General features: G+C 51.4%; 3 protein-coding genes across 5 annotated transcripts; 1 reads left to right on the top strand and 2 right to left on the bottom strand.

The window, feature by feature from the left end:
• Positions 1–1951: 1951 nt before the first annotated feature.
• DCTPP1 (dCTP pyrophosphatase 1) lies at positions 1952–4957 on the top strand. The gene is made up of 3 exons (XM_028110264.2): positions 1952–2104; positions 2838–2948; positions 4462–4957. Exons 1-3 carry the CDS (start codon positions 2004–2006, stop codon positions 4760–4762), a joined length of 513 nt encoding a protein of 170 aa, XP_027966065.1. The 5' UTR covers positions 1952–2003; the 3' UTR covers positions 4763–4957.
• ZNF771 (zinc finger protein 771) lies at positions 3858–14981 on the bottom strand. Its single transcript, XM_028110263.2, has 3 exons — positions 14910–14981; positions 14406–14553; positions 3858–7952 (listed from the first exon to the last, which is right to left on the bottom strand). Exons 2-3 carry the CDS (start codon positions 14544–14546, stop codon positions 7140–7142), a joined length of 954 nt encoding a protein of 317 aa, XP_027966064.1. The 5' UTR covers positions 14547–14553; positions 14910–14981; the 3' UTR covers positions 3858–7139.
• Positions 14982–19744: 4763 nt separating this feature from the next.
• On the bottom strand, positions 19745–24211 carry ZNF48 (zinc finger protein 48). Of its 3 annotated transcripts, none has more exons than XM_028110052.2 (3): positions 24066–24211; positions 23434–23527; positions 19745–22354 (listed from the first exon to the last, which is right to left on the bottom strand). In XM_028110052.2, the coding sequence occupies exons 2-3, from the start codon at positions 23510–23512 to the stop codon at positions 20553–20555; spliced, it is 1881 nt and encodes a 626-aa protein (XP_027965853.1). In that variant the 5' UTR covers positions 23513–23527; positions 24066–24211; the 3' UTR covers positions 19745–20552. The 3 variants fall into 3 exon arrangements, with proteins under 3 accessions (XP_027965853.1, XP_027965852.1, XP_087885212.1); XM_028110051.2 differs by lacking the exon at positions 24066–24211 and adding an exon at positions 23695–23881; XM_088029086.1 differs by lacking the exon at positions 24066–24211 and having other exon boundaries at positions 23434–23654.
• Positions 24212–24258: the final 47 nt, after the last annotated feature.

The following is a 24258-nucleotide window of genomic DNA, read 5'->3' as shown; positions in this document are numbered from 1 at the left end:
AGTACCCCAAATCTTAGTCTTGTCTATCTAGATTCCTGTAGTAGTCATTCTTCTCCAAGTCTATGACTTTAAGTACTGTCTAATGACTGAGACTACCAAATGTGAATCTGTAGCCCTGATCTCTCTTCTAAACCTTAGTCTCATAAATCCACTGAATTGATATGTAGCTTCAATTAGCTTTGTTCTAAACCAAACTCCTGATGCCATGTATGTTCAATCCTGCACCTCACTTTCCTCATCCCCGTATGAGTCATCACCATCCACCATGTTGCTCAACATTCAAAACCTTTAAGCCATACTTCACTCTATCCTTCCTCCCATACCTCTAATTCAAAATCAACAAAGCCTATAGATCTAACTCCAAAAATATCTCCCCAATACATCCACTTCTCTCCATCTTCACTCACCATCAATCTGGCCCAGAGTCAACATCATCTTTTCCTTGGGCAATTGCAGTAACTCATTTCCCTGCTTCTACCCTTACCCTCATTCTTAACATGGCAGCCAGAGGGTTCATAAATACAAAATATGATCATACAACTTCCCTGCCAAAGCCCTCCAAAGGGTTTCCATAATACTTAAAATCTAAAATAAAACAAAATATAAAATAAAATCCATGGTTGATCAATCTGATCTTGCCTCTTGTCACTTCCCTAATACCACAACCAACTACTCTCCCCCTTCCTCACCATATTCCTTGCCACACTGGAATTCTTTCTGTCTTTAGAACATGCCAAGACTTTCTTGCTTTAAGCACTGGTGATCCCTCTACCTAGAGCTCTAGTCCCCTTGATTTTTGCTCAGATTAAATGTCACTTTCTCAAAGACAAGTAACAGAAAACCCAACTAAAAGTGGTTTAACCAATAAAGGGATTTATTTTTTTATATAACCAGAGTCTTAAATTAGGACCTTTCTGGGAAATAAGTGTACCAACAATGTTACCAAGGATCCAGGTCCTTTCTATCTTCCTCGCTGCCCATCAGTTTGTGGGCTAGCCCTCCACACGAAGATTTCTTCACATACTAACATCTAAAGGTAGCAACATCCTGGGATTTTTTTAACAAAAGAACTGAGAATCTTTCCCAGAAGTCTCCAACAGACTTCCCAACTTCTCATTGTCAAGAACTAGGCCATATACTCACCCATAAACTGATCAGGCCAGGGCAATGGGGCCGCATGATCAATCAAGTAGAGGAGGGTGAACACCAGAATAAAATCACGGTTGTGCAAGAATGCAGGAGGGGAAAAGGCAGTTGAGCTGGTAACCAACAATGCTTACCCCATCTTCCCTGGATCATGCAATCTAACGTTGCCCCCACTTTTCACAGTGTTTAAATATTTTTTTTTCCATTGTATTTATTATCATTTGAGGCAATATAGGGTAGGGTTAAAAAACGGACTCTGAAACCAAATTGCCTAGAACTGAAACCTGGCTACCACCTTATCAGCTGTTGAGTTAAATTACTCAATCTCTCTGTTTCCTTACCTGTAAAATGGTGATGACGATACTACCTACCTCATAGGGTTGGTGTGAGGATTAAATATGTAAAATGCTTAGAACGGTTACCCTAGTTCCTATATCCTGGAGACATTCTTGTATCCTTATAATAAATTTCCCTTTCTCGCTTAAACCCTCCTCCATTTCTGGGGTTTTCCACGGAGCGCCCCACCCCCTTCCCCGCTCCGTCATTTCTCTTTGGCGCCATCTGGCGCCCACAAGAGAAGGGACGCGCCTGCACCCTCCTCGCCCTCTGTCCATTGTCTCTTCGCGGTCGAATCTGGTCTCTATACCTTTAAGATGCTATCGGCCAAGACTGAAGAATCCAAGGCTGCGGGGTAAAGGGCGGGCTTCAGTAAAGTCCACAGAAGTAATTGGTCTTTCCTGCGGCTCCGCCCCGAGAAGCAGTCGTGATCGCCTGTGATTGGTCAGGGTCCTTGGAGGCGGGTTCCGAGCTTGGCGCGGTGTTGTTCCGTGCATCCAGACTGCTGCGTGGTGGGTGGCATGTATCGGGCGAATGGGGACGCGCGTGGGGACACGGGGGGAGACGGCACTGCTGCTGCCGGCCCCTTCAGCTTCAGCCCGGAGCCCACGCTCGAGGACATGTAAGCCGTCCCTGCCCGGCCTGGGGAGGTCGCCCCCTTTCTCCCTCCTACTGGGGAGGGTCCTTCACGTGGTCTGGAAGAAGGCTAAGCGGCTATGCTGGTGTCCCAGCTCGGCTGGCTGATCGCGGGCGAGTCATCTCACCTCCTTATCTGCAAAATGGGCTTAGTGATGCCCACCAAAGGCAGGGGAAATGGTGACGCCCGTTGAGTAACATCAGAACCAGCCCTGGGGAAATTGGGCTGCCACTTCCGATGCTGCTTCTGCCTGGCCCCTGCCCTCCAGGAGTGGGTGGTAGGACGGGGCAAATGCAGTGCTGAGAGGTGGGTGATATTATTTTTGCTGGAGGAAATCAAGGAGGGCTTCTTAGGGGGAAGTGTCCCTGGAGCTGCCCTTTTCTAAAATCGGTAGGATTTCGATATGCAGAGAGAGGACTCTTCCTCAGGTGGAAGAAACTGCAGAAGCAGTAGCAAGAGGTGGAATAATGGAAAAGAGGGTATTGTTAGTTTTCCATAGAGTTGAGGGTCTGTGTAGGGCGCACCCACTTTATAGACGAGGAGTCCAAGTCCCAAAGAGAAGAAATGATTTGCTTAAGGCCATCCAAGGAATTCGTTGCCCAACCCCTGATACTTATGCCCCCATTGCATATCACTGAGATGCCCGCCTGGGCTCTGTGTCTTCTCTTGAGTTCTCTAACCCTGGAACCAGGACTTCCACCCTTTTCTTCTATTCCAGCCGCCGCCTCCATGCGGAGTTTGCTGCTGAACGAGACTGGGGCCAGTTCCACCGGCCTCGGAACCTCCTGCTGGCCTTGGTGGGGGAAGTCGGGGAGTTGGCGGAGCTCTTGTGAGTAGATGAAGTCGTCTTGGAACAGTCTGTGTTATGGGGGAGGGGAACATTTATCTGATCATTAACTACCCATGCTGGGCTCTGTACCTGGGGATTGAAAGGACTCACCTGTCCCTGCCCTCTTGGGGGTGGAAAGGAGGGTGTTCTTTAGAAGACCTACCTCCCAGTGGCATTCCAGCCGTGAGAATCATTTGCAAAGGTAGTGAAGTGGGAAAGGGCAAGTTAAATTCAGGGAGATCCTGAGATTCCTTCAGGGTAAGCTTTTCGAGGGAGAGCAAGGATTTTGTATCTGTTTTGTTGTCTGCCGTGTCCCACGTGCCTGGTGCACCAAAGGCAGTGGTATCTACAGAGTGAGTGATGGGGCTGTGGAATAGAAGGGTGGCAATATGAACCCAGAGTGACAGAGCTGGAGTTAGGAAGTGATGGACTTTGGACAGAAGACCTGACCAGATTAGAGTGGTAGAAAGATCCCTTTCTGCAGGGTGGATTGGGTTACCAAGAGAATTGGGGCAGGGGAGACCTATGAGGAGGCTGATACAGGTCAGGCAAGAGGTGGTAAGGCAGGCCTAAACCAGGGCAGTCACTTTGGGGATGGAGAAATGAGAGCACAGAGATAAGTGTGAGGGCAAGCCATTCATTCATTACAGATATATGAGCATCAGCTATGTGCTAGGGCTCCTAGAATGAACAAGTTAGGTTCCTGAGGCTCCTGGCTGGCCCAGTCAGTGGAGCATGCAACTCTTGATCCCAGGGTTGTGAGTTCAAGCCCCTCATTGGGTGTAGAGATGACTTAAAAATAATCTTTGGGGGAAAAAAAACACGGTTCTTGCCTTCACAGTACAAGGAGAATAACAATAAACTAATTTTATTTTATTTTTTTAAAAGATTTTATTTATTTGACAGAGAGAGACACAGCGAGAGAGGGAACACAAGCAGGGGGAGTGGGAGAGGGAGAAGCAGGCTTCCCGCGGAGCAGGGAGCCCGATGCGGGGCTCGATCCCAGGACCCTAGGATCATGACCCGAGCTGAAGGCAGATGCTTAACGACTGAGCCACCCAGGCGCCCAAAATCCAGGAGTTTGGATTTTATTCCAAGTACAGTTGGGGAACTTTAGCAGCGGAGGGACAAGATGTAATTTGTGGGTTTAAAAGATGGTACTGGGCAAGAGTAGAAGGTGAGTTAGCAAGGTTTCCCAGTGGTCCAGGTCTGGGGATTAGTCTGGAGTCGCAGTGGCTGGGGCTGGTGAGAGGTGGAATTGGGTCTTAACGAGTGAAATGTTCTCTTGGCCAGTCCTTGGCTCAGGTTGGGACACAGAGGTCTGGATGAATCATCTGCTGGGGTCTCTTCCCCACCCTGACTCTGCCTGGGGCCCAGGTGGGTTGAGTTGTCCTTGAAGGAACTTCCTAAGAGCTGGAAGTGTGTTGTTGCAAGGACTGGGGGGCTCCTAAGAGAGGCGGAGCCCATCGTATTAGCTAGCATCTGTGTTTGTGCCTGTGTGTTCTGCCCCCAGTCAGTGGAAGCCTGATGAGGAGCCTGGCCCCCAAGCTTGGTCCCCCAGGGAACGGGCAGCCCTTCAAGAGGAGCTTAGTGACGTCCTCATCTACCTGGTAGCGTTAGCAGCCCGCTGCCATGTGGATCTGCCCCAAGCGGTGCTCTCCAAGATGGACCTCAACCGCCGGCGCTACCCAGCACATCTGTCCCGTGGCTCTGCCCTCAAGTATACAGACTTGCCCCATGGGGCCACCTCTGAAGACCAAGCTGTGGGGCCTGCAGACCTTGACTGTGAGTCCACAGGCCAGGCCTCAACCTAGAAACATGGGCACAGGACTTGCAACTCAGCATGGCATCTGAGAAGCAGAGAGTGGCTTGGCCATGGAACTTTGTTCTAGTCTTTTCCTAACAGATCAGGGGCCTGGGGGCCCTATTTCATAAGGTCTGCGGCCCAAGAACCTCCAGAAGACAGCCTCCTGGTATTTTTCACTCTCAATAAAAGTTCTGGCTAGCAACTTCTAGATTCTTCCTGGAGTGACTGGGGAGGCTCTATCTTAGCAGGTACTGGAGCAGGGCGCCAGGGATGCCTCTGAGCCCAGCTGCCATGTTTCTCTAGTATACCTCCCACCTACAGGGCAGAGAGAGTGGGTTTCTAGCAAGATCCCTGTTTGATGTCATGCAATTCCCTTAGCCCTTCTGGGCCTCTAAAGGGGACTGGAGGCTATATTGTAGTGTTGGTTAAGGGCCCAGATTCTGGAGCCAGGCTATCTGGGTTCAAATGCCATCTTTGATAATTACGAGCTGGATGACGTTCATTAAATTACTTAGTCTTTCTGCACCTTGGTTTCCTCATCTAAAATTAAAATAATGGTATCTACCTTATAGGGTTGTAAGGTTTAAGTCGTTTTTAAGGAGAGTGCTTAGGACAGTGCCTGGCATATAGGAGGGACTTTCTAAGTTTGCAGTTATCTGTTTGCTTTTTCAACTCAAAACTTTCAGGGCCCCAGAGCAGGGAATGTCAACAGTTAAGAGGGTCCTGGGCCTAAAACCCACCTTTGTCGATCAGGACCCCAACCCTGTGAGAGCCTAATGCTCCTCTCCCTGGGCCCTCATCACAAATTAGGGTCAAGTGTCTGATAGGGAGAACAGAGAGACTCCTCTCATCTTGGAGAGGGCCTCTTACCTCCTCCCCTATCCTCCCAAGGCCAATTTCCACTTGTACCTCTGGTGTTGGGTGCGTATGATTTACCCCTTGTGTGACCTCAGGCACATCACTTCCCTTTAGGGGATAACCATGGCCTACCTCCCTCAGTGTGCAGTAATGCCGGAAAAAACCCTCCAAACTACTTTTGCTGCCCCTCTGAGCCTAAAGAGGCATTCTTCTTTACTGGTCTCATTCCTTTTACTAATGACCTCACTCCCTTTTAACCAGTGACCTCTTACTTGCCAGGTAAAACAAAATGCGGATTAGAACTGCTTCAGCTTTGTATTCCCAAACCCACCTTTCCTCTCCCTACTAGTGACAGCAGGAACCTTATCCTTACTGGTCTCTTATCGTATGTCCTCTCCATGATGAGTTACCTCCCCTCTCTTCTATATAACCAACTTCTCTTCCTTTCTGTCAGCTCTGCCACCAGCATATATAAAGCATCATCAGGTTTCTTCCCTACTGACCAAACAAACCCAACGAACCTCCAGCCATTTCCCTCTTGCTTTTCACAGCCAAGCCTCTTAAAATGGGTTGTCTACACCCATCCACTCGGCTTCCTCATTCTCCTATTTATACTCTCGCCCACTCAAGGATGGCTTTCACCCCCACTCCTCCTGTCACCACTTTCCCTGAGCTACAGATACAGCATCTAACAGAGTGACCACTCCCTCCATGAAACACTTTCCTTTAGATTTCCCAGACAGGACGCTTCTGTTTTCTTTCCAGCTCTGGCTGTCCTTTCACAGACTTTCCTTGGGTACCCTCTTCTAGGAGAGGTATCATGCACTCCAGACCTGCTATCCCCAAGCTGTTATTTCCAGTCACTTGACTCCTCTGCGTTTATCTCACACTCAACGTGTCCAGATTGGGGTGTAACAATTGCCACCACTTCAATTCCTGTCCTGCTCCTCATCCTGTGCCCTCCTGACACCGAACGCTGGCATCCAAGTTAAGAAATGAAGTCAGCCCATCTCTCCTAGAAGGAAATTCATGCCTGCTCGCCGAACAATGCAGCGGCTGCTTGACCAGAATATGCTCTATTTGTGGACCCTTCCAGACCTTAAGTTATGAGGACTCCCCACACACAAAAAGCCAGTTCAGGGAACCCCTTTGGGCCTATTGCCCCACTTGGCTCCATAACTCATTCAAGTCACTTAAGCCTGGATAAGACACCAACTTTCCTCCTTCCCCCCGCCTCACTCACAGGCACAGGTGGGGCGAGGATATAATACTTTATTCACTAACACGGGTCAAGGGGTTGTAGTGAGCGGGGAGTGGGCACTGTTTCCAGGGTTCCCAGTAAGGGGATTCTCCCTGCCTCCCAGTTCCAAGGCAGCCAGGCCTGCCATCCCACCCTTTCCCAGCCCCTGGTGGTGAGCCAGGGAGGTCCTGGTTAATGCGGCCCCAGGTCTAGGGTCCCAGCGTGTCCGCCCCCACTCCTCCCACAAGCCGGACGCTCGCAACCCCGCGGCGACAAGAACGGTGGCTCAGCTGCCCTCGCACTCTGGGCAGCGCTCGGTGGCAGTGGCGGCCGTGGCGCCAGGCGGTAGCTTGAAGTCCCGGCCGCAGCCAGCGCAGATATAGAGCCGGCGCCTCATGTGCGCGCGACGGTGGCGGATGAAGTGCGAACTGAGACGGAAGCGCCGGCCGCACTCCGCGCACGGGTAGGGCCGCTCGCCCGTGTGCGTGCGCGCATGCTCCGCCAGGTTGGAGCGGTGGCCGAAGCGGCGGCCGCACACGGCGCAGCGGTGCGGCTTCTCGCCCGTGTGTACGCGCCGGTGCTTGGCCAGCGCCGAGCTCTGCGCGAAGCGCGTTCCGCAGTCGGCGCATGCGTACGGCCTCTCGCCCGTGTGCGTGCGTCGGTGACGCGCCAGGCACGAGCTGCCGCCGAAGGCGCGTCCGCAGTCCGGGCACGCGTACGGCTTCTCGCCCGTGTGCACGCGCAGGTGCTGGGCGTAGTTGGAGCTCTGCGCGAAGCGGCGGCCGCAGTGCGCGCATGCGTACGGCTTCTCGCCCGTGTGGCGCCGCCGGTGCTGCCGCAGGTTCGAGGCGGCCGAGAAGCGCTTGTCGCACTCGGGGCACTCGTAGGGCCTCTCGCCCGTGTGCGTGCGGCCGTGTTTGGTCAGCGCCGACTTCTGCGAGAAGCGCCGGCCGCACTCGGTGCACGCGAAGGGCCGCTCGCCCGTGTGCGTGCGTGCGTGCTTGGCCAGCGTGGAGCGGCGCGCGAAGGCGCGGCCGCAGTCCGGGCACGCGTGTGGGCGCGCCGGGTCGGCCGACGGCGCTGGCGCCTCGCTCGGGACCTGCGGGGAGAGGGGGAGGGGGGACACGTCAGCCCTGACAGCCGGGCGCGGGAGCCGGAAGCCGGGGTGTCCGCAAGCTGCAGCCTCTCAGTTACCCGTTGTGAAATAGAAAAAGCGGCGGTGCCAGCCTCGGGGCGGTTGTGCGCTTTAAATGAGATAGTATTGTTAACGTATGTATCACAAGGCCTAGTGTCATTCTAGCAGTTCGTTAATTCGACATATTTATTGAGCGCGTACAATGTGCCGGACTCTGCTTAGGCACTGGGGATTCAACATTAAATTAAAAAAAAAAAAAAAAAAAACTGCTTCAGGAAAAATGGATAAAGAGTGCTGGTATTGGGGCAGGGAGTGGCGTGCTGCACATTTAAATAGGATTGCTAAGAAACCTTACTGATAGAACGTGAGCAAAGACTTAAAGGAGGTGAGAGAGCAGGCTACAGACGGACCAGCAAGGCCCTGCGGGGAGTTTGCCTGTTGAGTTCCAGGAATGGCATGAAAAAGTGCCTAAGGCAGAATGCTTGAGGGACAGAGTGATGAATGGGGTGGTCTTGGAGGGGATCTCCTAGCTTAGGGCCAAGTAATATGAACGAGATGGGGAGCCAATAGAGATGTCAGATGGGTTTGGAGCAGGGATCTGAACAGATCAGACTCGTTTTAAAAGTCACCCTCGGGTTGCTGGAGTTGAGAACAGAAAGGAGGGGAGAGGGCGAAGAGAAGTGGCTCAGACCCAGGTGACAGGTGGAAAGTGAAGGTGGTCTGCTTCTGGATATATTTTGCAGTTTGAGACAACAGACTGGATAATAGATTGGATACATAGTGTAATGAAAGGAGTCAAAATGACTCCAAGGATTTTGAGTTTGGCCACTGCAAAGGTGGAGTGGCCATCTGCAGAGATGAGGGCAGTAGGAGAAGCAAGGTGGTAGGTGAAATTTGTTTTGGAGCATATTTGCAGTTCTCCTGGACACATCTGGAGCTGAAAGAGGCCTATGCTTGGAGATGTTAATTGGGAAGCTGTCAGCCTATCAATGTTTTTTAAAGCTGAGTCCGGATGAGATCACCCCAGGAATGGGCAGAGAGAACCTGAGGCAACCAGATGGGCAGCCAGCAAAGACTGAGCAGGAGCAGTTAATGAGGCAGGAGATCCAGGAGGGCATGGTGTCTTAGAAGCCAGGCCGGGACCGAGTCCAGAGTCTTTAATAAACTTTTCAGAGCAAGCACCTATCATTTTTTAAGTTGTGAAGAAAGCAAGGCCTGAAATGGAAAATTTTGAAAATGAGCTGGTTTCATGAGGTTTGAGCCTCTAGAGATAAAATCCAGAAAAGAAAAATGCTTTGTAAGAGGCAGGAGAAGAGAAAACATTTTGTACTAACAGCAGAGTGAAGAGGAATACTGGGGGCACGTTGCTCTCTTCTTAGAAAAGAGAATGCTCATCCTAGCAAAAGTGATATATTGAACACCTACCGTGAACCGGACAGGCACATTAATTCAAGACCAAATGAAATAACTGGCACATATTAAGGACAAGAAAGTGTTAGCTTCTCCCCACATTCAATCTCCACAAAGTAGTTATTACTATTCTCATTTTATAGATAAGGAAACTGTTAAGAGAGGGGAGTGACAAGGAATAGTAAGGCTCTTTTATTTCTGAAGTTGCAAGGAGGGCAACTTCAAGTCCTTCAAGATCTTTTATAAAAAGGCAGCTTTTTGGTAACCAACTCAAACTGGAAAACAAGGCAGTTTGGGAAATTAGTGACCAGCCATGGGAACTCTGGTTTAAACAGTATTTATAGTGATAACAGTGATAACATTACAGTGTAAGGCTTTGACAATGCTATTTTATGTACATTATCGTATTAAAGCTTCGTGTCACCCCCTTGAATCAGGGTGTTATCTTTTGATAGTTGGGAAAACAGAGGCTCGTTGAGATTACATTCACAAAGCCAGGAGGAGTCGGGACTGAGCACTCACCCTTTCCCAGTAGGCTACACTTACTTCCCCACACTAGAATAGCCAAGATGTGACAGAGGCTGGACTCCAAGTCCCTGGTGCTCTCCAAGGGGGATTCAAGGTTAAAATACAACTTGATACTTTAAATCAAGAAACTCCCCACAGCAGGTTTGGCACAGTCTGAATTCAACGTAATACTTTGCAATCTCGCCCTGGTTTTGACATCTGTTGGCTTTATTTCAACACATCAGCCATTGTGGAGAGAATTTTTCTCATTATGTTTACATTTTTCTGGCCCATTTTTCTTTGGCACCCTTCTGTAAGATGACTTTGACAAGCCTGAGGGCTTCCTCGTGCTGGGTTCACTGACTTATGAGAAAGGAATCCTTCACATGAGTAGCCTTAGTATCTCCAGCTTCAGGACAAGGGGCCTTGGATGCCCCAGGAAGAATATATATATATATATATATTTTTTTTTTTAGTAATCTCAACGTGAGGCTCAAACACGTGACCCTCAAATACATGAGATCAAGAGTCGCATGTTCTACCAACTGAGCCAGGGTCCAGTTCATTAAGACCCCAGGCAAGTCACTCCCTTCTCCTGCCTCAGTGTCCCAAGGAAGGCAAGGTAGGCTAGGTGAGATCAAAATTTCCCAACGTGAAGCATGCACACCACAAGATGCAAGAGGACTGTAGGTGTTATGTAGGAAAACTATCTTATTATAATCATTATGTATTTATTTTTACAGACATTAGAAAAACAATAGATCACATGAAACCCACAATTCCATCAATATTGTGTAGATGAAGGCAGGTTTATTTAGCAAAATGGTGTGAATCTATCTGAAGAAAAGCAGTAAATAAATGAGCACAACAGATGGGCAATATACATGTCACTGAAGCTTGGCAAATACCAGGCTAGGAGATCATTAAAGGCCCTTCTACGTCTTAAATCTACAGCTAGTAGACTTAAATATTAGAACGGTATTTGTACTATAACAAGAGGTACTATGAGTATACAATCAATGTGATATCATAATAGGAAAATCCAAGTACTTGAAGTTTGTGATTTTGTCTTCCTGCTTAGGTTTTTGTTTTTGTTTTAAATCAGGGCAAACATGTCTGTTCCCCCTAGCCATTACTTTCCTAAATTAAGAACAACAGCTACCAAAAAAAAAAAACAAAAAACAACAGCTACCATTCATTGAGGATTCACTATGTGCCGGGAACTGTGCTAAGTGCTTTTCACCCATGTTCTCGTTTTAAACTCTCACAACCCTTTCTTTTAGGTACTATCTGCTCCATTTTTGAACAAGGAAATAAGACTCAGCAGTAAAGTGATTACCCAAGGCCCTACAGCTCATCAATGGCAGAGCCGAGGTTGGAACTGAGAGTCTGTCCTTGTCCAAAATACGCATTCTCTTAGCCATGATGCAATTCTCTGTCATTGACAAGTTGGGAGATCACCTACACAGCTTGTCTCCCTCCCCTACGCTCTTTTAGCAGTCAGAATCTCCCCTTTTTGGTACAAAGTATAAAATAACAACCCTATTCTCTTGCTCCTAGCTACAGGAATTGTGATCCACAGATCAGCAACAACAGCATCACTAGGAACTTGCTAGAAATGCAGAATCTCAAGGCTGACCCCAGACCTGCAGAATCAAAATCTTCTTTTAACAAGATCACCAGGTGATTTGTATGCATGTTCAAGTGAAGAAACCTGATCTAGAAGAGACAAGAGCTACTCCTGGAGAAAGCAGGTGGAAAAGGTGAAGAGGGCTTTACAGGCTGAAAGACCACACGGGCAAAGTCTTAGAGATGAGAAAGGGTTGGGTGTGTTTGAAGTCAGGGCATGGGATGGGTACTGAGTGATTAGAGATAAGCCAAGATGTGAGGTCAGATGGTGAGTAGCTTTGAATGCTAGGCTTAGGAGCTGAGACTTTATCCTGAAGGAAACAGGAAACCACTCAAGGATTTAAGCAAAGAGAGACAGAATTGGATATGTATAGAGCCCTCTGAGAAAATCTTTTCTACTCATTAAAGATAGACTAGATTTTGACAGGCAGTGAGAGGATACTCCAGCCCAAATGCGCATAATTCAGGCCTATTCTGGGCAACGACTGGCCACGGGACTGGGTGATAGCAAGGAGTCACAGAATGTCAGCATTGGAAAGAGCTTTCAAGATCACCATTTTTAGAAACTGAGTCTCAGGGAGACCACACAGCAAATTAATGAGCTATGCTGTGGGCACAGTGCTAAATGTTCATAGGGTGTCTGTGTGCAATCCTCAATTCCAACCTCCTCCCCCAGACCCAGTAACCCAGATGATACTTCTCAGGCTGGCATTCGAGGACCTTAACTTTCATTACCCCTCTCTACCGATGAAAAAGCCGAGGCCAAGCTGGTAAATGGTAGAATTAGGATTTGAACCAATGCTTTTCACTGCTACATGATACCATTTAGAGTCTAGCCCTACATACCTTTGATGACTAGACATGCCCGCTCTCCACCTCCTCATCCTTACCTCCAGCCAGTCCAATTGGGGTTCCCAAATATCCCCTTCTCTCCATCTTTTCTCCACTGCTGTCACAACCTTAGAGCAGGCTATCAGCCTTCCCTGGCCTGGTCTCCCCATAGCAGCCAGTGATTCTTCTAAATAGAAAATCTAGTCATGTCCCTCCAATTTGAGGCTCTAAATTCCTATGCTGGCTTCCAATGCCATTTTACTCTCTGGCTACCCCGACTTCTCTGGCCTCATCTCCTCTGAGCCTCTGCGTTTGCTATTCCTCCTCCTGGGATGCCCTTTCTCCTTCTCCATTTGCCAGATCACCACTGTGTCTTCAAGCACCAAGTCAAAAGTCACCTCCATGAAGCTTTCCCCATTGCCTTGAGTTGTCTGCCCTCAGTCCTCTGTCTAGGCCTCCAGGTTGGTTTCCCTGTTCACTCCCAGCCCCGGGGTTCAGGCCAGAAAGTTCTTTGATAAAAAGGAGTTGAAAAATCTCCAGAAGGATGTCCTAGTGCAAGGTCCTGAACCATAGGGAGAAGAATGACTATCAGCAGCAAATATTTACATAGTGTTTATTATGCACCAGACACAGTTCTAACTCTTTTCAGTACTAACTCATTTAGTCCTCACAACCTTAAGAAGTAGATGCTGTTATGATTTCCCTTTTACAAAGAGGAAACTGAGCCACAAAGAGGTTAAGAAACTTACCCAAGGTCACACAGCTGGAAGGTGATAGAGTTGGAAGTCCACCTAAGCTCTGGAGTCTGGGTTCTTTTGTTTTTTAAGATTTTATTTTTTTAAGTACTCTGGGGCTCAAACCCACAACCACAAGATCAAGAGTCGCATGCTCTACCGACTGAGCCAGCCACGCGCCCCTGGAGTCTGGGTTCTTAACTTACAGGCCAAAGGTGGAGATCAGGGGATCCACAGAGCCAGAAGAGGCAGGCTGTGCTAGGATGACAGACCAAGGAGGCCTGAGGAAAACGGAACTAAACAGTTATTTTGACTAGAACCGGTTGCCAAAGCAGCCAGCCCCCTCCCCCTAGAGCCCAACACGCCCACTAGGGGGCAGCAGAACTGTCTTTCCCAGAGAACTGGCCCCTTGCAGGAAGAAATCAGAGGGAGCCTGGGCCCAGAAACCCCGCCCAACAGAAGTCCTCCAGATAGGACTCAGGGCTCCTCTGGCTGGGGGTGAGAGTCCTAAAAGGTTCTGGGAAGTGGAAACATACCTGGTGGCACTTAGGATCTCCCATAGGGAAATCTAACTCCTATTCAGATCTCCTTAAAAGTCCTCTCTTTAAACCTTCAAAACCCTCAGGATAAAACCCAGAGGAGAGGTCCCACCCAGCCTGCCAACCACCTTACTCTCATTCACGCTATAGCATGGCTGAACCACCTGCCTTCACTTCTCCCAGTGCCCCACCCACCTCCCTAAGCAATGAATCGGGCCGTTCCTTCTAAATCTCAGATCCCCACTGGTCTCAGCTAAGTCATCCCTTTACTAACTTTAAGGCCTTGGGTCAGTCACCAAACTGTCCAGTTTCCTGGGCCTGTTTCCTCACCTGTAAAATGGAAGAAATACTACCTCCATTCCAGATTTGCAGGACTTAGAACAGTGTCTGGTGCATAGCAAATGCTACTCAGAGTCAGCTGTCGCTGTTGCCTACCTAACCACCCCTCCCCCCACCCCGAAGAGTGCAGTTCCCAGCTCTGGGCTTCCATGCCTCCTGTGCCTGCACCCATCACACGGGACTGTAGCAGCGTGGTTACTTGTCAGTCCAATCCCGCTAGACATCAAGCTCCATGGGGAACCAAAGATAGCTGGCGCAGTAGGTTAACATCTGTACGATGGCAGTAGGGCAGAAGGATGGGCCACCAACCCTGAGATTCTACGTCTAAGACTCAGAGGAAAGTAGGGGCCGGATCGCTGGTTTGTCTGAGGAAGGCTGGACCTGGCCAGATTTAAGGGTAACCAAGCCCCCTGGTGTGGGACACGTACCTCCTTGTTGTCCATGGGGATCTTGAGTTTCACCACCTCATACTTCTCCTCACCCTCATCTTCCTCACCCTTCACCAGCAGCACCATCTCCTCTTGCATCTCTTCCTCTTCCTCCTCCTCTGTCTGCTGTTCACCAGGCATCTTGGTCCTAGGGCGAGGCGCTGGGTCAAAAGCTCCGGACTCGCACCCCCCTCCACCCCCCTCCTCCCCGCCCCACGGCCCTGACTCCAGCAAGGCGGAGGAGCCTTGGCTTCTCCCGCCCTGCACTGCCCTCTTCCCTCCACCCCAGCCCGGCCCCAGGTCCCAGGACCAGCTCCGAAGACACCCGTTCTCCGCATTCATCCCGGCATTCAAGGCCCTGAACAGTTCGAATCTCCAGCCCCAGCAAGTCGCCACCCTCCTCGCGCTGAGTCACTCCCCAGCGCCCCGGCCAGCGGTCCAGAGCTCTAGGGCACGGGCTGGGGGCGGGATCGAGGCGGAGACCCTCGGGGGCTGCGCACTCACCAGCCGCAGCTTCGGCGCTCGCACAGCCCCTGGCCAGGGCGCCGGGCGCTTGGGCACTCTGCGAGGCCGCGGCTCCGGGGGCGGGGCGGGGCGGGGCCTCGCGAACGGCCGCTCATTGGTCAGATCGCCTAACCCCGCCCCAGAGGGGGAGGGGCCCAGAGGACCCAGGCGTCCGGCCAGAACTGCCCCGGGAGGGTGGCAAGCCCGGATCTGGCGCCTTCGGCTGTACCCCAACTCCCAGGGACCCCCGGGCCGCCCCATCCCGGCGTCCAAGGTACTCGCAGACCAGCTGTAACCTACCTTCAAGGCTCGTCTCCTGTGGCCGCCTCGGAGGTCTCCGCTGCGACCAGGCGCGTCCGCTCCGCCCAAAATAGGCCACGTGCGCTCCCGCCCCGGCCTGGGCCTCTCGCTGGCGCCCCGCCTGGAGGGCGGACCCTGTTGCCTGCTCACCTCTTCCCTTCCCTCTTTTTTTCCTCTCCCATTTTTTCTCCTTTCCAGGCGTCGCCTTCCCAGTCTCTGGGATGTCTTGCCCCTTTTGAATACGTACTTCCCAAATCAACAGCCACCCAAGCTACCGCTGCCACTTCCTGTGTGGTGTGCCTACAATGCTCCAGCATTAATGCTAAGCGTTTTACACACCTGATCTTTGATCCGCACAAGGATGGGTCCATTTTACGGATGAGCTAATTGAACTTGAGGGAGATAAAACTGATTTGCCTATGTTATACAGTAAGGGTTGTCATAGCATCCCTGACAACCAATAGCCTAAGCGGAAAATTAGTAGCCCAAATCCAGTAGCTCAAATCCAGTCCGCAGAAGTATCTTGTTTGGCCCTCAGGGTATTTTTACTTTTTTTTTTTTAAGATTTTATTTATTTCTTTGACAGAGAGAGACACAGCGAGAGAGGGAGCACAAGCAGGCGGAGTGGGAGAGGGAGAAGCAGGCTTCCCATTGAGCAGGGAGCCCGATGCAGGGGCTCGATTCCAGGACTCTGGGATCATGACCTGAGCCGAAGGCAGACGCTTAACGACTGAGCCACCCAGGTGCCCCCGGTATTTTTACTTTTAAAAAATTAGTTTTAAAAAATAGAGGTCTTTTACACATTTTAATTTCCCACATTTAAAAATTGGGATATTTTGAATAAGGATCTGTATTTCCCACTTCTCTTGAAAAAGATACCCAAGGGCGCCTGGGTGGCTCAGTCATTAAGCGTCTGCCTTCCGCTCGGGTCATGATCTTAGGGTCCTGGGATTGAGCCCCCCATCGGGTTCCCTGCTCAGCGGGAAGCCTGCTTCTCCCTCTCCCACTCCCCCTGCTTGTGTTCCCTCTCTCGCTGTGTCTCTCTCTGTCAAATAAATAAATAAAATCTTAAAAAATATATCTTAGAAAGAAAAAGATACCCAATTCTCCTATTTTATGAATGGGGCACCCAAGATTCAGAAAAGAAATAGAAATAACATTCAGCAAGTGCTTGTGACCCCTATGTCTCTTTATAACAGCCCTGTGGGGATCAATGATATTGTCTCCCTTTGACAAATGAACCAAAGCTTAGAGAACCTAAGTAATTTGCTAAAAGTCACAAAGCTGGTAAGTAACAGGTTCCAAAGCTCATGCTCTTTCTATTGCACCGAATTATCTTTCAGAAATGAAATTACATGAGGAAATTGGCGGCAGAGCCAGTACTCAAACCCGAGTCTCAGTTTTCAGAGGCCAGGGCATAATTTGGACGTTGGGATTACATCTGGTTAAACTTTTGCTCTTCCTCAAAGCAAGGAAAAGGGGGCAAATGCCTGAATACTCACACTCAATTTCCACTTTGGTTGTGTGTACCCTACTATGTGCCAGGCACCATTCTAGGTATTGGAGATGCAGTAGTGAACAAAACAGACAAAAATCTTGACTGCTACGGCACTTTTAAGAGTGTAAAAAATGTAAACACGTAAATCAACAAGATAAATGTAGTTAATGAAATTAATAGGGCAAGATGATGCAATAGAGTGGGTATGGTTCGGGGCTTTCTTATTTATTCATTCATTCATTCATTCATTCATTCATTCATTTATGAGAGGGAGCAAGAGAGGGGAAGGAGGGGCTGAGGGAAAGGGAGAGAGAGAATCTCAAGCAGACTCCCTGCAGAGCATGGAGCCCAGATCCTTCCTTATACATGACCCTGAGATCATGATCTGAGCCGAAATCAAGAGTTGGATGCTTAAACAACTGAGCCACTCGGGTGCCCCTTGGAGGCTTCTATCATGTGGATAGGGAAGGCATCTCAGGAAATACTTGAGATGAATCTTGAATGATAAGAAAGGATTAGCCATTTGAAAATCTGGAGGAAAAGTGTTCTAGACAGAACTGCAAAGGCCTAAGGTGAGAATAAGCTTGACATATTTAAGGAATAGAAAGAAGGTTTGTGTGGCTGGAGCCAAGTGAGTTAGCAAGGGGAAATGTAACATGAGAGATGGAGGAGAGGTGGGGAGGGGCGAGGTTATGGCTGGAACCCCACTTCTAGCAAAAGGTAAGACCTGCTTGCCTTGATTCAATCAGTGAGGAGACTCAGCTGGGAACAGTGAAAAGTTACCATGGAGAGGGTCTCCTGCTGTGGGAGGGCTTTGGAATAGATGTTTGCAAAAGGAGGAAAAGGACTTCTGTCCATTTGCTCTACAAACATGTACAAGTAGATACCTGAACTCAGATCTAGTTTCTGTTCTTGAGAATCTCATAGTCTAGCAAAAAAGATTGTGATAAAAAAAAATAAATATATATATAAATATATACAAATAAACATAAATATATATGTATGAATGGGAAAGCAGTAGGTGTATAAGTGTTCTGGCAGGATACTTAAGATGAGTGAATAACAATAACCCCCTAGGAAGGGAGTGGTTATCGGGTGCAGGCCTCTCTGAGGAGATAAATGTGAAGGACCTTCAAAGATGAGTGGGAGCTTGCCATATTGACAAGGAGGTAGCAGCCTGTGGGACTGTAAACTCTTGTGAAGAGCACATCATGTTCCAAGGACACACTGCTCACCAAAGTATTTAGTGAGGCCTATTGTGTGCCAGGCTCCCGCTGGGACTGGGAGGTAGAAAACTGAATCTGGAAAAGTCTTTATCATACAACTCATTACTCTGCATGTCACTGTTTGCCTTCAGACTCACTAGAACTTTACTTCAGTTCTTGATGCCCAAGGACTTGGGAGCATTCTCTTCTCTCTGCCTAGAAGACTCCAGCTCCTACACCATCCCTCACTCCTCCTTTCTTAGCTTACTCAGTCCTTAGGTCTAAACATAGTTGCCATTTCTTTGGAGAGGCCTTTGAATCAGGTAGGATTCCCTTCTGTAGGTATGCTTCCTGCATAGTCCTTCCTACACTTGTAATTATTTGTCCAGCGTCTGTCTTCTGCATAGAAACTGAGGGCAGAGACTTTGTTTTATTCACCCTCCTATCCCCCATACCCAGCACACAATTCGTAATGCTGTTGAGTGACTAATCATCCTCAAGAAGTTCTCCATGTTTCAAGTGTTCAGAAGAAGTAGATTTTAACTCAGGCTGGAGGTTCAGGGAAAGCATCTGGGAGAAAGTAATGCTTTAAGTGTTCTGACTCGGAGAGGTAAGAAGTGGGGGGGGAGGGGAGGAACGAACATTCCAAGTAAACGAAGCAGTATTTAAGAAGCACAGGGCTGAAACCACACAAATGGAAGACCTTGGATGCCAACCTGAATGCCAAGGAGCTACGTTTTCCAGAGGAGACATATGGAGCTACGGCAGGGTTTTTAATAGGTAGCGACACAAACAGATGTAATTTTACAAAGGTCACTGCAGGCCGGCTTGGAGGCCGACTGGTAAGGAGAGGAAACACGGAAACCAGCAGGGGCGATCTTCCAAAAGCCCCCAAAGGCCTCCATTCAGGCCTATGGGCGTGTGTGCTCCTAAGGACCGAAGCCTCCAAGAACCCCGGGCCTGAACGCAACATTTCGAATGTGTAGTACAACTTGTCAGAGGTGGGAAGATCGGGGGGAAGGGCGCCGAGGCCAGCTTTCATTGGTTTCTAGGGAAGCCCGGCCAATGGTTAAGATCTCGCGAGAGCCTCTATCCAGGGACCATTCCCCCACCGAGACTAGCAGAGACGCCCAACCGGCGAAGTTGCAAAGCGGTCTTGTACTTCATTTCTTAGATGGGTGAACTGCCCTCGTCTTTTTTGTCCCTGGCCAATCAGGGCAGTTCCTCCTTCCCTTCCTCCCTACTGGCGCCCTCCTCGGAAAAAGCTAGGAATTGGAGTCTTGCTCCTAATGACGCATGGGTCGCTGGGAAAATATGGTTGCTTTTTCCAGGGGATAAAGAGGCATCCCCTTTGCCCTCCCTTTGGACTATGCAGTCAAATGACCTGTTTCTCAACAAATAAAAAAGGGTCTCAGGGAGGCGGGGTTTCCCAGTAGGCAGAGCCTCAGTGTCGGGACCTCCGCGCCTTACTAGACAGCTGGCCACCTTTCTCCCCCACTTGTCGCCATAGCAACGGCGCTCACCGACCTACGCCCCACCCCCACCCCCGTGGCGCCGCGTGTTTTTTCCTTTTAGGGGTCGCGCTCGACGTTGTGGCGTAGGTGGCGCCTGTGGACAGCCAGAACTCAGGTCTAGGACATCAGCTGACAGACCTGGTGGCCGTTTTTCCAACCAGATGTCACAGCTGGAAAGGGGCTCACTATTCCAACGTCTTTATCTGACGGGCTCGAAGAGGGCAAGGGACCCTCACAAGTTTGCGCATGGCTTCACCTGTGGTGAGGATTTGACACCTCCCCCCCGCCCCCGCCCCCATACACAAGCAGAGTCCGAGCTTCAGACAAGAAAGTTTATTGGCGAGGAGATACACGGAGATGTGGCTGTCCTGCCTTGGAGCTTCCCTGGCCTCTCCTCACTCCAGTCCTGCCCTTCTCCCAGCCAGTTTGTCTGCTGACGTGCACCAGGACCTGGGCTTGGCATCGAGTGTTTGTTCCTTCTGCTGTCTCTGGTCTATTCTGCCAGTGTCCAGGTGTCGGGGCGGGTTGGGGTTCTCCAGGGCAGATAGGTCTGGGCTGTCCAACAGCGCCCTTCCTGGCTAAGACCATGTCCAGTGGCCTGAGCCTGGATACTGCAATCCACACAGCAATACTCTTCCCATCAGAAGGTTCAAAATGCCCCTGCCTCTCTACCACCCAAAACTCCTGAAGTCTCACTGTTGTGGCTCATGAGGTCAAACAAACCCTGTTTGGTGCTGGCCAGGGTGCTGGTCTCCTAGGGGCAAGGTTGGGTGGGATCAATTCTTAGATTAAGAGGCAGCAGAATTTAGAGTTTTTTAAGGGCCCTCAGGCTAAGGCCAGTTTATTCATTAATAAGTACTGAGCGCCTACACTATTCAGAATACAAGGCAGTGTTCTAGAAGCTGGGGGTATAGACCATACTGTCAAGGTCCTGACTGAGCCCAGCCAGGACAGTTTCCTGAGCTTCAAGGTCATTGTCTCCAATCTCTATTTCTATCTATTCACTCCTTTCTCCCATTTCTTCCCCTCCTTCTCCCTCCCACCACCTCCCCGGCCCTTTATTCTCTGCTTAAGCAGCAGATACCCTCCCTTTGGTCTCCCGGGCTTGCATCTTCCCTGGACCCCATCATTCCAGTCCTGTTGGTGGCTCCTCTTTGAGGGGCCTTGCTCGACCATCCCCTGTCCCAAAGGGCCTCAGGACCAAGTGCCCACGCTGGTGCTTGATGCGGGCAGAACTGTCACCAAAACCTTTGCCACACTCTGCACACTTATATGGCTTCTCCCCAGTGTGTGTTCGCCTGTGTTTGACCAGATCTGAGCTCCGGGGGAATTCCTTCCCACAGAAGCCACACACATGGGGCTGGCTGGGTCCAGAGGGCTGGGCTCGGACTCGGGGTCGAGGGGCTGTGGGTGCTGGGCCAGGGGGGTTATGTGGCCTCAGGAGAGTGGATGGTGGTGGTGCCCGAGCCCGTTCACCCCGGTGGGTGCGGAGGTGCTTGACTCGGGCTGAGCTGTCAGCAAAACCCTTGCCGCATTCAGGGCAGAGGTAGGGTTTTTCCCCTGTGTGCACACGATGGTGTTTCACCAGGTCCGAGCTTCGGCGGAAGCCCTTGCCACACTCAGGGCACTTGTGGGGCTTGTCGCCTGCCAATGGTGGGGGTGGCTCCCCAGCCTGTGGGCCCCCAGGCTCTGGCTCCAAGCCAGGCAGGCCAAAAGGCCCATCACCCGAGTGTGAAGGGCTTCGAGGTGTCAGCGGGGGGCTCGTGCCAAGAGGAGGTGGGGGTGGGCTTGAGCTGGGGGGTGGGCTGGGGATCAGGGGGGCCAAGGGGTAGCCTGGGAAGCTGAAGTCCTGGGGCTCCATGTGAGTGAGGCGGTGGCGGAGAAGGGTGGAGCTGAGGCTGAAGGTGCGGTCACATTCTGGACAGGCGTGAGGCCTCTCCCCACTGTGGGTGCGGAGGTGTTTGACCCGGGCAGAGCTGTCGGCAAAGCCCTTGCCACACTCAGGGCACAGGTAGGGCTTCTCTCCGGTGTGCACCCGAAGGTGCTTCACCAGGTCTGAGCCCCGGGCAAACTCCTTTCCACACACATCACAGCCAAAAGGTTTGGGCCCCAAGTGACTGCGCTGGTGGCTCAGAAGGCTGCAGCTGAGCACAAATCTTTTGCCACAATCGGGGCAGATATATGGCTTGTCCTGGGCCTTAGGTCCCTGTGTGGCTGCCGTGGCTGCTCGAGAAGGCTGCCGTCTGGGCACCATGGGCCGGGGAGGCTGCTCCCCCCGGTGTGTCCGCTGGTGCTTTATGCGAGCAGAACTGTCACCAAAGCCCTTGCCACAGATGCCACACTTGTAGGGCTTCTCACCCGTGTGTGTCCGCTGGTGTTTCACCAGGTCAGAACTCTGCCGGAAGCTCTTGCCACATTCGCCGCAGATAGTGGGACGTTCACCAGCTGGGATCCTGGACCGAGAAATCTTTGGGGGGCCTTGGGCTGGTGGTCGGGCTCTGTAGGGCTTTTCACCACTATGAGTTCGCTGGTGTTTTATACGGGCAGAGCTATCCCCAAAGCCCTTGCCGCAGACCCCACACTTGTACGGTTTCTCCCCTGTATGGGTCCGCTGGTGTTTCACCAGATCTGACATCTGCCGAAAACTCTTGCCACACTCACCACATACGGCAGCCCGATCACTAGCCTGGCCCCAACGTGGCTCTCCCAGGAGCCGGGGACCTCTGTCTCGAGCCTGAGGTTTTCCTGGTCCCTCTCTCTGGACCCACAAGTCATCCCAGGTCTGGATGCCTTCAGGTTTGAGAGAGGCATTTCCTACTTCATGACCTGGGGCCAAATCTTCCTCTTCCTTGAACCCCAAGTCATCCTCCTGTGGGGTATGTTCAAACTCATCCGGCTGAGAAATCTCCACATTCTCACTCCCTATACCTGGGGAAAGAAAAGGGAGTAGTAGACCCTGCCCTTTGGCTCAGCCCCTATCTTTGATAACAACTTCCCCAGGAAGGCTTCCTTGACAATCTGCGGTCACAAGGATGCTCTCCCTCTCCTCTGAACTTCTGAAACTTCCTAATGCTGCCTCTCATTAACAATGGTAACTTCCTTATAACATGCCCTTAATATGTGCCAGTCACTGAACCAGGCACCACTGAATCCTTGCAAACAATGCTATGAAATAATACTATTACTACTCCCATTTTATAGACATGAAGACTCAGAGAATTTAAGTCACTTGCTCAAGGTTAGAAAGGTTAGAAAGTAGCAAAGCCATGTTTCTAACTCAGGTCTGTCTGATTCCCAAGCCTGTAGCCCATTCTGTAATTTATTACTTCAATCATCTTGCCTGTACCTAAGAGGACCCAGACGCCCACCTGTCCCTCAAAACGCATAGGGTTGGTAGGAGAGAGAAGATCAAGCACATGTAATTGTGGGCTCAGAATAACCACTGTCACAAGAGAGCGAGGAAATAAGGAGATAGGGCCAAGCTTTCACAGCAAAAGAAAAGAGCAAACCACGGAGAGGAATGGAAGATAAAGCTGGAAAGGGATGTTGGGACTAGATTAAGCATGTAAGGCCTAGATCAAACACTAGGCTTTTGATTAGTAGGCAGAAAGGAGCTAGGGAAGGTTTTTGAGAAGGGAAACAGGATTAAATACGGACTTGGATCAATGTGGCTGCTGAGTGCATCACTGAAGAGAAAAGGGATGTGGGGAGGCTGTTGCAATTGTCAGGATGAGATAAAAGGAGGGCTGAAGTAGGGCAGAGGCAGTGAGGCTGGTAATGACTGTCGAGGAGCCAGGAGAGTCCTTGAGATGAAGCCCCTCAAGGCCTGACGCAGAGTAGGTGCTCAGAAACGTTGGCTCCTTAACCTCGGTTTTTGCTCCCCTCCCCCTCCCCCTGGAAGCACAGTTCACGTCCGATTTTTCTGGGTCTCGGCTAGACAGAGCCCAGCACCGGAGTCCCCACCCGGCCTTTACCTGCCCCTGGCGGCGCACCGTCCCGGCCCTCACCTGTGCGGGCGCCTCTCAGCTGCTCCCTCTCCTCTGCGCCCTGGAGATCCGGGCCCCAGGGCTCCACCGCGCGCTCCATCGCCCGCACGCCGCCCTGAGCAAGGGGACAGACACAATCCCACGGTCACACAGCCATGTGCGGCCCGCGGCGCCCTGCCGCTGCCCTCTGCCGGCCAGCGCGGGCACCGGGCAGCGGCCGGGTCCGAGGTGCGGGGCGCGGCTCCCGGTGACCCCCGCCCGCGCCGCCGGCCGCCCCTGCACCTGCTGCTCCTTCCGGCCCGCAGCGCCCCCTTCTCCTCCTGGCCGCCTCCGGCTATGTCACCCCGGCGCCCTCGCGAGCTCCTCGGCGGGGCTCCGCTGCCCGAGCCGCCGGCGGCCCCGGGATGCGGGCTCCGCGCCAAATGGGGAGGGGGCTCGGACCCAGGCGTCCCGGGGGCGGCCGCCGGGGGCGGGGACGGGAAGCGGAAGCGCTGGGCCTCACCGAGCCGCTCTAGGACCCGGGAGAAGCTGCACGCCTGTGGGGGCCGCCCGCGTCCGCCGGAGCTCTGTGGCCGGCGGGAGGCCGCGTGCCGCGGACAGGGCTACTCTAAGCCGAGGACAGTTGCCCGAACTCGGTGGTATTAACCGTGTACCTCCTGGGCTGGAGCCGGGCGATGAGGGCCGAAGACTCTTCCTATTTATCGCTGTGTCGGGCCGCCCGCGCCAACCTCCGGGGCTGGCCGACTGCGCCAGCCTCCCCGGCCGGGAGAGACAAAGAGAGATCCGAAGACTGACCCAGGGAAAAGGGTGGGGGAGAGACCAAGGCAAACAAAGGGCGGCGGAGGG

This window comes from Eumetopias jubatus, unplaced genomic scaffold, assembly GCF_037043125.1.
Source record: "Eumetopias jubatus isolate StellerSeaLion01/CBP00866 unplaced genomic scaffold, mEumJub1_p1.0 scaffold_12, whole genome shotgun sequence".
In the NCBI taxonomy this organism is placed as follows: Eukaryota; Metazoa; Chordata; class Mammalia; order Carnivora; family Otariidae; genus Eumetopias; species Eumetopias jubatus.
Note: the sequence above shows the minus strand (reverse complement) of the source record. Positions and strands in the feature narration are given on the sequence as shown.